This window comes from Lampetra planeri, chromosome 62 (genome assembly GCF_965212315.1).
Source record: "Lampetra planeri chromosome 62, kcLamPlan1.2.h2, whole genome shotgun sequence".
Taxonomy (NCBI): Eukaryota; Metazoa; Chordata; class Hyperoartia; order Petromyzontiformes; family Petromyzontidae; genus Lampetra; species Lampetra planeri.
In genome coordinates this window covers 1,690,336-1,702,604 of record NC_136168.1, presented here as the reverse complement: position 1 = coordinate 1,702,604, position 12,269 = coordinate 1,690,336, and the positions used below count along the sequence as shown (strand labels likewise).

At 51.5% G+C, this 12,269-nt stretch overlaps 1 protein-coding gene across 1 annotated transcript in view; it reads right to left on the bottom strand.

Annotated features, from left to right (window-relative positions):
- LOC144736645 (electroneutral sodium bicarbonate exchanger 1-like) overlaps positions 1–11,492 on the bottom strand; it is a 59,719-nt gene extending 48,227 nt beyond the window's left edge. Inside the window, exons 1-2 of the mRNA XM_078619215.1 lie at positions 11,441–11,492; positions 8,235–8,333 (exon numbers count right to left, since the gene is read on the bottom strand). Coding sequence (XP_078475341.1) covers positions 8,235–8,333; positions 11,441–11,492 — 151 coding nt within the window. The remainder of the gene's footprint in view (positions 1–8,234; positions 8,334–11,440) is intronic.
- Between the last annotated feature and the right edge of the window lie 777 nt (positions 11,493–12,269).

The window sequence follows — 12,269 nt, the reverse complement described above, 5'->3', positions numbered from 1 at the left end:
TCCCGCACCCACGAGTAGCGCGGTGGGTCACGTACGGTGTGAAGGAAGTGTAGCCTTAACACACTGCTGGGGCAAGTGCTGTTAGCGAGCAGCACCTGTGAAGGCCGGTATGGCGCATTAAGGCGTGGGCGGCGAGCGCCACGCCCAGCCGCCTTTGTCTTCCCGGTGCTGATGTTTTACACACCACACCAGGTACTCAGACTTTATAGGCATACAAAGGAACATGTCATCGGTGCACGCAGAGACTCTCCCTTCCGATAGCACGAGCCACGTTTGGTTAGGTTTGGGGTTATATTTGTTGTGTGGGTGTAATGTCAATCACAGCTATGCAGAATCCTTACCTGGTCAAAAATAATAAACTTTGTATTTGACCAGGTAAGGCCCACTGAGCTATACAGCTTTTTTTTCAGAAGCGACCTGGCTACAAATGATAGCTCAACGAAGTGGCTCATCATCATGTGGGAATTTATAGCAGCCAAATATACTCCCAATGCGTGATGTCGATTCTAAATGTGGAGGGAAAAACTGGAGGACCCGGAGAAAAATCCACGCGACCATGGGGAGAATCAGAGTGGTCACGTAGGCAAATGCTGAAACACAGAAAAAGAGAATCAATTGTGGCATATTTGCCCACGTGACAACTCGATCCGTATGGCTCTCGTCGGGTGGTGGAGGGTTCTGCATATAACTTGACTGACTTGATAGTAAAACGATCTAAGCCAAAATAAAAACAACTTTGAATGAATCCGTGCACATTCACCTACTATGACATATCAGTCAGAAACATTCTCGCTGTGAAGTTTTCGTGACTGCAAGAATCCATATTTTTTACCGAAAGAACCAAGTCAGAAACATGTCCGTTCTTCTTATTTCGTACGGGCTGCTGATGTAGACGCAGAGCATCGACTACAGTTTCACATTCACGCGGTTAAGTACAGACAACCGCTTCATCAGCGTCGTATTTGTGGATCGTGGCATTGCGTCGTTACACGTCGTACGGTCCTGTGCTGGATGACCGCGGTCGCACCACGACTGGGGACTTGAACACGACCGTTGACGCACAACATTGAAGAGCGGCTCAACGTCTACAAAGACGAGGAAGCGTGGCATAGATGGACGCTGGGAATTATTGCTGAGAGACGGAGACAGAGAGGGGGCGACGCCGGTCAGAGGAACATCGGCAGGGCGAGAAAGAGAGAAGAGACACAACCACGCTGACTGCTGAGGAGTGCGCGCGGGCTTTGAGCGGCCACGACACGGAGATGATGATAATGATGATGGGCCGACGGTCAGATGAGGAGGCAGCACACGCCAGGGGAGAGGGTCCACTGAGGGAGATGGAGCGATGTGATCGGCTCTCTCGCGTACGAGCGAGACGGATTGTGGTGTTGCCAACCCGTCTGGAATGCTCTTCCTTCCGATATGAGGAAGCCACTGGAGCTCCGCGCTTTGAAAGCAATCACCTTCATTGAACACTCGTTCCTTTAGTGTCTAGTGTATTGCCCTTGCCCCGCACCTCCGATGAGCACGGTTGGCTACGTACGGTGCGAAAGAAGTTCAACATAAACGCATTCCTGCGGAGGGAGCTGGTAGGAACGTTGGGTTGCTCGGTCAATGGCCAGGGTCAACGGCGGCGTGGTGTATTCCGCCAATATGGACGACTGTGAGGGCGGGCACAAGCCGGCGTGAGTAGGTTAAACGTTGAGTTTTATAAGGGCACCACGGGGTGACCAGCCCCTCCCCACCCTCCCCACCCAGCCCCTCCCCACCCTCCCCACCCAGCCCCTCCCCACCCAGCCCCACCCTCCCCACCCAGCCCTTCCCCACCCAGCCCCTCTCTCCCCACCCAGCCCCTCCCTGCACGACGGACACAATAATCCCCTGTGGGCTGGTGTAACCAGGAGGTTCCTATCAGTAAAACACACACTGGCGACCTTCATTCAGCAGTGTATAGGCAATGTCTGTTTGATGATGGTGATGATGATACGGATGGGATCACCGTTAAGTGTAGAATTGTAGCCATTGTTTGCAGAACAGATCAATGACGAGCAATGTGGAGCACACAATGAAAAAGATCCCCCGTACAGCCTTCACAGACTGCTGTGAAGGACGGCACGGTACACGAGGTGGGTAGCCAGCACCACGTCCGGCCGCCTTTGTCTCCTCAGTGTTGATGTTTACACATTGCACCAGATACTAATTTGCAGAGGTGTGGACTCGAGTCATGTGACTTGGACTCGAGTCAGACTCGAGTCATGAATTTGATGACTTGCGGCTCGACTTGGACTTGCATAACAATGACTTTGTCCCACCTCTGCTAATTTGAGGCTGAGGCAACCTAGGGGAGGCCTAAGACCGGTTCAGATCATCGCAACTGGTGTTGGCCGTGAGCGGGAATCGGACTCGGGTGACACACACACTTACGTGTACTGTTTGGTCGTAACTTCACGGTTATTGCGATCATCATCATCATCATCATCGCACAGAGGTCAATCGAAATCAATCAGTTCCTGTGATTAGATAGCATTTATGGGTAAATATATCTCTGTGTTGTCGTGTCCTCGTAAACACATTCATCTAAAGCAGCTCACGCCTCCCGTGACGTTTGTGTCGCCACCCCCACTCGGAGCCCCTCCCCTTCCCCCGCCCACTGTGAAAACAGACGCCGCTCCTCCATGCAGCAGAAGCAGCAGCGCTGAGGCCTTGACGCAGCCTCTTCCTCCCGATCCTTCTTATATTTTACATTTCATTTTTCTCCATTCATTCCACAGTGGTGAGATGTTAACTTCCTCGCCTGGTATATACGACGTTGTGGGGTTTGTTCCCGACCTTGACCCCTGTATATTTGGAGTTTGCATGTTCTCCCTGTGGCCGTGTGGGTTTTTATCCGATTCCTCTGGGGTTTCCTTCTACATTAGAGACACGTGTTTAGAGTATTTGGCTCCTGTTATACATTCCCATGTGATAAGCTACTTCGTTGAGCTATCATTTGTAGTAGCCAGGTCGCTTCTGAAAAAAAGCTAAATAGCTCAGTGGACCTTACCTGGTACAATAAAAATTGTTTATTTTTAGATTCTACTCCCTTGCCCCTGGATGCGAGCAATCGTCACGTTGGGTTTTATCAACCGTGGCCGTCTTTCATGCAAATTGTACCGCTCACAGTCGTTGAGGAAGCACAGAGACAATGCTGGGATCCAGCACTCCGGCGGTCAGCCGGCACCACCAACAGTTGCCCGAGCTCCGCAGTCCTCTACATGTTAAGATGTTTTCAGACAATAAACGAGTGTTTACGCACGCGCGCGTGCGAGAATATCGGAGCACTTGGAGAACCCCCCCCCCATACGTGTGAGGGGGAAACACTTTATCCCACACAGAAGGGACAGGTGACACGACGTCGCCCGCACTTTGCTGCACCGCCTTCTGGTGTCGAGCCAGGGTACAGCACCTCCTCTGTCACCTCGACTCCCACGGTGAAGGGAGTCTCGCAACATCTGTGTGTGCGGTGATCCAGCAACCCCCTCGCTGTTGCCTCCACATCTCTGAACTTCAGGCAGCAGTCGCGTGCGGTGTAGCCACCAGCACCACCACCAGCACTCGGATAAGCTGTGTGAGTTACATTGAACGTGGTACCCCAATCGTGAACACCTGTACGGTATAGCAGACCCGTCACGGCCATGTCTCAGCGCGAGAAGAGCGCAACATTTATATTTAATTGACAGTGTCGCCACGTTTGACGCGATTCGAAGGTCGATTCGGTCTACTGAGACTCGCTAAAAAATGATCAATATTGAGCGTTGAGTTGGGTCCCCTTGAATCGAGGAGGGGACCGTCCCGACCAAGTCGCGGTAAAGGCACGAGCACAAATCTTTCCGCCTTTGGAAGACGAAGCCAGACAATCGTCGTCAGGGCTGGGTGCTGCTGCTGCTACACGGCAACAGACTGCATGGCCCACCGCGAAGCTTCTTCGCGTCTCAGCCAGACGCTCATGTAAAACCAAGGCCGTAATTATAATAAATATGGGGGGGGGACATCCCCCCCAATGTTGACTCCATGGCTACGGCCTTGATGTAAACCCTTCTGTCTACCGACCGCTTCCATATCACGAGAACCGATTTTGACGCAAACCACCATCACCCCGCACGAATTTCTAACCGGGGTTTGCGAATCGCGGGGGGGGGGGGGGGGGGATGAAATCAATATGTTCAATTTCCTAATACACACCATGCAGTGGATATGTCTGTATTTACAAATATACGCACGCATCCGTGCAATACCATTAATAGTGTAAACACACCCATGCGACTACATATCCACCAGCACTGTACACAGAATCCCCTCGGCGTGATGATCTATATATACAGGCTGTTGGCGCAAGTGCTGTTAGCGAGCACCTATTAAAGGGTCGTCCATAAATGACGTCACGCGATTTTGGACGCTTTTTGACCCCCCCCCCCCTTCGTCACACGACGTCACAAAATATCAGACCCTCCCTCAAATATGACGTCACAAAGCTCTGCCCCCCCCAAATATAAAACATGCTTCAAATCTCTTTAAACTATTGTCATTGTAGTGCGTATTTAATGTGACACTCTGATGTTGTAGGAGAAAACATTTATTAAAACGTCTATTTAATTAATCAGAACGTGATGTCTATATTTATTTAAAGTTGCGCATTTTGATGTGACGTCACATTTCTCAACCCCCCCCCCCCTCGTCACACATCGTCACAAATGTCTGACCCCCCCCCCCCCCCCCTAGGTGCGTGACGTCATTTATGGACGGCCCCTAAGGCCGGAACGGCGCACGGACGGAGTGCTGTGGCCAGAAACACAGCCGGCCGTCTTTGTATCTCTCTACTCCAGTGCCGCTATCCTCACGTAGTCACAGGGAAGTCGCCCTCAGGCGGAGGCTCGGAACAGGTCTAATATCATCTTCTCTGCGTCTTTCGGTAAAGTCACGTTAGATAGGTTAAAATTAATAAAAACAAAATGAACAAGAAACAACGACGTTTCGATCGCAACACACGCGATCGTCATCTATCTGCATGACTGTGAATTCCTGCAGTCACGCAAGCTTCAAGTGAAGGTTTAATATTCCGCGTGTCACCGGCGCTCCGCCGTGGTTGGCTATCGAATTCGGAACCACCCGGTGTGGAGTGCCACTTGAACAAACCAGTGTACATCTACCCCCCCCTCCCCACTTATATTTGTAGAGAAGAAAAAAAACACCTTTGTGACAAGGACAAAGATCGCCCCTTTTAGCCTTTTAACAGACTGTTGGGGCAAGTGCTGTGAGCTAGCAGCCCCCATGAAGGCCGGCACGGCGCATTTAGGGCGGCATTTGCCTCACCAATGCTGATGTCCAACACGCCGCGCCAGATATACTGTGCTCACTTAAGGCTGAGTCGACCTAGGACTGGTTCAGATATGCGTCACTGACGCTGTTGGCCGTGAGCGGGAATCGAACTCTGGGGTCGCCGGGGTTCGTAGCGCACGGCACGGCGCGGCACAGCACGGCACGGCACGCATGGTACGGCACGGTACACACGGCACAGCACGGCACGGCACGCACGGTACGCACGATACACACGGCACGGTACGGCACGGTACGCACGGCACGCACGGTACGGCACGGTACACACAGCACGGCACGGTACGCACGGCACGGTACGCATGGCACGCACGGCACGCACGGTACGGCACAGCACGGTATAGTACGGCACGGTACGGCACGGTATGCACGGCACGGCACGCACGCACACCGGGCCACGTGCGCGATCACCAGTGGATATACACTCCCCAAAGACAAAGACCCCCCGTATAGCCTGTCCCAGACTGTTGGGGCAAGTGCTGTTAGCGAGTAGCGCCCTATGAAGGTCGTCACGGCACACGAGGCGGTGAGTGGTCAGCACCACGCCCGGCCGCCTTTGTCTCCCCCGCGTAACGCACGCCACGCTGGGAGGGGGGGGGGCACGCTGCGTGTGCGGATCGTGGCGGAGTGCAAGACAGGCGCACGCTCACGGTCTCCGGATCCGCGCTGGCAGGCGCGAGCTCCATGACCCCCACCACCACCACAGCGCGCGCGGCAGAGGCGAGAGCGCTCCGGGGCATCCGCCGCTCGCTGCTTCCAGCACTCCGCCCGCCCTCACGGTCTCCTCTCTGCAGCCCCTGCGAGAGGCAGGCGACAGAGGCAACCTTCCACTTCACTCACTCCGACCGACTCACTCCTCCCCGACATGCAGGCGAAACTCGTGCAACACGTGGTCAGTGTACAGAGACCACTCCCCTGTCATACACACGCGCACACACACACGCGCGCACACCTATGGCACATGTGTAAGTGGCAACGGGCTCACTCACCGAATCCCAGGGCAAGCTCGTGGAACACCGCGCTCCATGCAGGTGACACAAACAAACACCCTCCCCCCGCCTCCCCCTGTATCGTTCACAGGCTGTTTGTCGGTGGTTCGCGCGCTGCTGCGCTACGAATTTGGCGACCCGAGTTCGATTTTCCGCTCACGACCAATAACAGCGGCGACAAGTTGAGCCGGTCCTGGGTCTCCCCCCCACCCCATAAGGTCTACTCAGCCTTAAAATAAGGACCTGCTGCAGTGGGTTAAACATCAACATTTGGAGAGACAAAGGCGGTCCGGCGTGGTATAGTTGCGCTTTCCCGGCCTTCATAGATGGTCGCGAACAGCACTTGCCTCGACAGCCTGTTACATGTCATTGGGGGATTTTTGTCTTTGCATCACATTCACACACATACGCGTGTGTGTCACATTCACACACACACACGCGTGTGTCACATTCACAGACACATACGCGTGTTTATATCACTCGCAGACACACGCGTGTGTGTAACACACACAGCCGCGTGTATGTCACAGACACACGCGTGTCACATTCACAGACGCAGACGCGTCCGAATAGCTGGCACAGCACACGAGATGGGGTCGGTGGCTAGCACCACGCCCGGCCGCCTTTGTCTCCCTAGTGGCGATGTTTACACACTGCACCAGGTACTAATTTGGTGCTGAGTCGACCTAGGGGAGGCCCAGAACTGGTTTAGATATTCGTTGCTGAGATAGACACACGCAATGCCCTCCACCACTGCCACCACCACCGCCACCACCAACATCACCGCCACCACCACCACCGCTGCGGCCGCCACCATCACTGCCACCATCACCGCCACCACGACCATCGCTAACACCAACCACCACCACCACCGCCACTACTATCGCCACCACCACCATCACTGCCACCACCACCGCCACCACCACCATCACTGCTACCACCACCACCGCTGTCGCCGCCATCACCACCACAGCCACCACCAACGCAGCCATCACTGCCACCACCACCACCGCCACCACCACCACCGCTAACACCACCATCACCGCTGCCACTGCCACCGCTCTGATTTCCGTTTTCCCCTTGACGCCCCCTATGGAACCCATCATTACAACCCGCACAACTGAAATCTGTTTCCCTGGATATCTTGACAGACCATCACTGGGCTGTCTTCATCCTAAAGGTCCTCTCAAACTATTTCTCCAATCGCCTATAGGACCCCTGAATTCCACTAACTCTCTCTCATATCCTCAGCAGTGCCTCCGTATTCCTAATGCAACATTCCATTTGCAAAAAACTTCGATAAAAAAAAAATATTTTCGCGTTGCTGCTCCACGTTTTTGGAATCCCCTTGGCCGCTTCATCTACAGCAGCCCCCCCCTTCACCCCCCCCTCTTTACGTCCTAATGAGACCAAAGCACATACGGAGAGCTTCCTTGCGCCTGCAACTGCGTTATTCTTCTGGAGCCTCTTGCTCCCACGTGTTTGCGCCGTCTTACTCGATCCGCGTGTGTTGATGTTACTCTTACCGGAAACTCTTCCTCTCGTGTTGTATTAAACTGTTTTTTTTTATTTGCGTGTGTTTCGTTTACTACCGTCAAAAACCTCGTTTGTGAGTTGTGATATATCTCTTAAGAAGCCAGCACTCGTTCTCTGCAATGTTGATGTGTCTGTTGCTGCTGCTGTGCTCAGTCATCATGGATCTCCCGTGTAAAATAGCCGGACAACGAAATAAACTCAAGCTCACCACCGCCACCACTACCGCCACCACTACCAGCGCTACCACCGCTATCACTGCCACCACAACCACCGCCACCACCAGCATGGCCACCACCGCCACCACTACCGCTCCACGTAATGGAAAATGGATCTGATTACGCGCGTGGGACCAGGAGGCGCTCTCCTCCTGCTGCTGCTCCTCCTCCTGCTCCCCCTGCTGCTCCCCGCCTCTCGTGGCGTTAAAACCCTGCGCTCCCACTGTACCGGATTAATACATCAATGACAGAACTCATCACACCCGTCAATGACGACGTGGCCTCAAACAAAACAAAAAACCCATATGCATCATAAACGACGTTCCGGGCAATGCCCTTCTCGTGCTATGAAGGATTGTTGAATATGTTGTGTTGGTGGCTTTGGTATCCGTGCGTGTGCACCACCTGTGTTTTTATTAAACGTGCCCCGTTCTTTTTAAATCCTTTATATTAAGTTCGCTTGCTTGCTTGCTTGCGTGTTTGCGTGCTTGCTTGCTTGCTTACGACCGTGCAAATCTTTCGCTCGTTTTTTAACACACTTCCCGTGATCCAATCGAGCTGATATTTTCCACACAGACTCGTTGTGCGTGACAATTAATTTTCGTGAAAATTGTTTTCCAAAATTTTACACTATTTAGGGAATTTTTTTAAAATATTTAATTACCAAATGCTTAATGCTGGCAGACAATCATCTGACCCATAGGTGGCAGCCATCTCAAGCCAGAGGACGAGAGGACTCTAGCCGCCACGCATATAAAGGATTTAGAGTGAAAAACTTTGTTTTTACGGGTAAATTTTTTAGTTGAATATTGTTGAGCCGGGGTAAGGACTCAAGAGACCAGGGGTGAGTCTAGTTCCCTGGAGTGACCTGGGCCATTGAACTGCTGTCAGTAGGGAGGTGGTCATTGCTGCCGCTGCTGCTACTTATGCTGCTGTGTGTGTGATGGGAATGTAGTGATTTGCAGTGATACAGTATTCAATTTGGCAAATTTGGAACTGGCAATAATTAGTCAATTTGTTGGCATAAAAATAGCCTAACTTTTGCTGATGACGTCAGGGGATCTTTAACGTCCGCTATGAAGTAGATGGCGCGTAGTATTGTTATTATTGTTGTTATGGTATTACACAGCCGCAACAATAATAATAATAATAATCAGGTCGGCCACTGGCTTCGAACCGTGACACCTTCGCAACAAGCGACGAACGCGATACCACCCCATCTGCTTCACTGAAATGACCGTGTGCCGCCATCATCAGGTAGTGCCACTTACTCATTTCCAAAACACCTCTCTCACGGAGAGGTGAGGAGTGCAGGAAGAAGGTGGAGGTTATAATGTATGTAGAACTTCTTTCTCTTACATCACACGAGTCTACACCGGGATAGGAACGCGGTCTGGCATTGTATTCTCTGCAGGGAATGAATTCTTTTCTCCGCTGCAAATTTCCTTTCACTACTCACCCATTGACATATTTCGTTGCTTCCTCTTAGTATCTTTCACACGACGGTCAATGGCACAGTGTATAATAACAAATAGTATAACATTTATATGCTTAATACAATGTACAAAGTAATATATAGTATCGTAATTGTATAGTCAATATACAGCAGTGTGATATACATTAGGGTGGGTAGAATAATACATAGTGTAATATTACAATGTATAAGGTATAGGGTGGTTTATAGCAATACAGTATGTAATTTAATGTTGGGTTTGTCTATGGCAGTATATAGTACGGTGTAGACTCGTGTGATGTAAGAGAATAAAGTTTAGATGGAAGCATATTATATATTTTTTACGACGTAGAATTGTGATGTATTACTTACTGTTAGTAACTCAGCTTATTGTAGAGTATATTTAGTATACTGATGATACTATGTAATGTATACTTTAGTTGTTTACGTGGTGGTTTTAGTTACTGCAGCTACATACTATTAACACTCCTTCCCTTTATTAATGCTACCCCTATCCCCTTCCTTTGAGGTTGCTAATCCTGCATAATGCACGGGCATAAGTAGTACTAATCACATACCTGCATTTCCCATATCCCTTCCCTTTGATGCTGCTAATCCTGCATAATGCACAGGCATGAGTAGTACTAATCACATACCTGCATTTCCCATATTTATGCTAAATGCCTCTTGATATGCATATTATTTTGTCAAGGCGCCCTTTTTCCCCCTTCCAACCCAGCTTATATATATGCTCCAAGTACGTGTGCTGTTTCATTCAGACGCTGTCGCCTCGACAGACCTGGTTTTCACCTGAGGACGGCTGCTTGCGTTGTGGCCGAAACATCGTGAGAATTGTTTTATTATGTTTAATGTTTTATTATTTTATCATTTCCCTTCTACGTGACTTTACCGAAAGAACCAAGAAGATGAATCCCTGCAGTCACGAAAGCTTTAAATCGAAAAATAAACTGTGTATTAGTAGTAATAGTAGCTAGATGATGAACAGTATAGTAGTACTAGTAGCTAGATGATAAACTATGTAGTAGTAGTGTAAGGACAGTACAGGATTATGAAGGGACAATACGGCTCCCTGTGACCATGGTTACTAATTAACATAACGGGAACAGACACGGTCACTTTAGGGTAATGTGGGATCTAAGTGGTTGCTTGAGGGGAAGCACAGGACCTAACGGTCGTAAATTGTAATAAGGGCAGAGACAGATGGGGCCAGGTGCGGTGAGAGAGGGTTTGGGAATAAGGGTGTGGCCGGCTCGTGAAGGGGATAAGAGCCGGCGCAAATCGGGGCGCTGGACTGCTGTTGTGGGGGGATTGCCATCGCCGTCGTCACCTTGGAGCGGGTCGTCTTCATCATCCTGGAGTGGGTACCTTGTAGTCTTGGAAGGCTAGAGTTATGTTGGCTCAGAATAGATCTATCTAAGTTACCCAAATGTATATAGTCACTAGTGGTTACTCATTAAGTTATCAGTGAGTCAGCGGGCTTAATTCATAATAAATATATATATATAACTGAACAAGATGGTGTCTCAGAGATACATTACAGTGGCGTTAGAAGTGGCTTGTATAATGCCGAAGAAAGGAAAGAGTAGAAACCCACCTGTAGCATCTTCAGAAGAGGAGAAGGAAAATGATTAAGGGATCCCTCCAGCAGCCCCGGGAGCCAGGGTCCCAGTGACGAAACCCGCCAGCGCAGAGAAAACGGCACCGGTGACAGAAGAATGGCAAGAACTGGTGGCGGAGGCGGATCGGCTTCGCTCGACCATCGCTGAGTTAGTGGCGACAATGGGAGCGGCAACTTTGAGGGCTGGCGCAGCTGGGGACGAGCTGCAAAGTCGCAGCAGGGATGGTGGAGCGGCCACCTGTGGTCGAGGTTCCCGCGCTGGGGACCATACGGTCGGGGACGGCCGCCATTTCGCGGGAGGCAACGCGACCGATGGCCACCATTTGGGGTCCTGCACGTGAAGCCCCAGAGGTGGTGTCAACGATGGCAGTGAGGCGTGGTGCCGCCGATCGACCATGAAGATTGCCTTTGATTAAATAATTTACGGCAGTGGTGGGGGATTGGAGTACCTTCACCTGCCGGTTTGGAGCAGCATACCGGTCCATCGGCTGGATGGAGGAGGAGACGTTGAGAGCTTTACCTACGGCTCTCGACGATGATGGCCTCGCAGCGTTCTGGGCCATCCCTGAGGAGAAGAGGGCTTCGCTTCGGGATGCCTACAGGGAGATGTCTGCAGTATATGACCCACCATCGGCCCTGCGTGGTGCCTGCAAGAGTACGAAACCTTGCGAAAATGGACTTGGGTGACTGCGTGGACTGGAAAGTCTTGGAGTGGGGACGAGTGGACCGGCCGACCATCAAAGATTGTCTTGGAGCCGTCGGAAGAAGAAACGGAGTCTACGGGGGAAATGACAGCAGCGGATTGTGGAGGGGACCGGCGGCGAGGAGGGACACCGGGACAGCACCGGGAATCGGCACCTTTGCCATGGGCGCCCAGGCTCGCCTGCTCCGCTGCGGCTAGCTTCAACACTTTGCACGGGGATGCCAAGATTCATGGGGACATCGTGGAGCCCCTTGCATCCACTGCCTCGTCGACAGCCACAGCCCGGTCCAGGCGAGTCGTGATGCACCAGACACCCGACCACTATAAACCACCTCACACATCAGGGTCATCGGGTGTCGTAAAG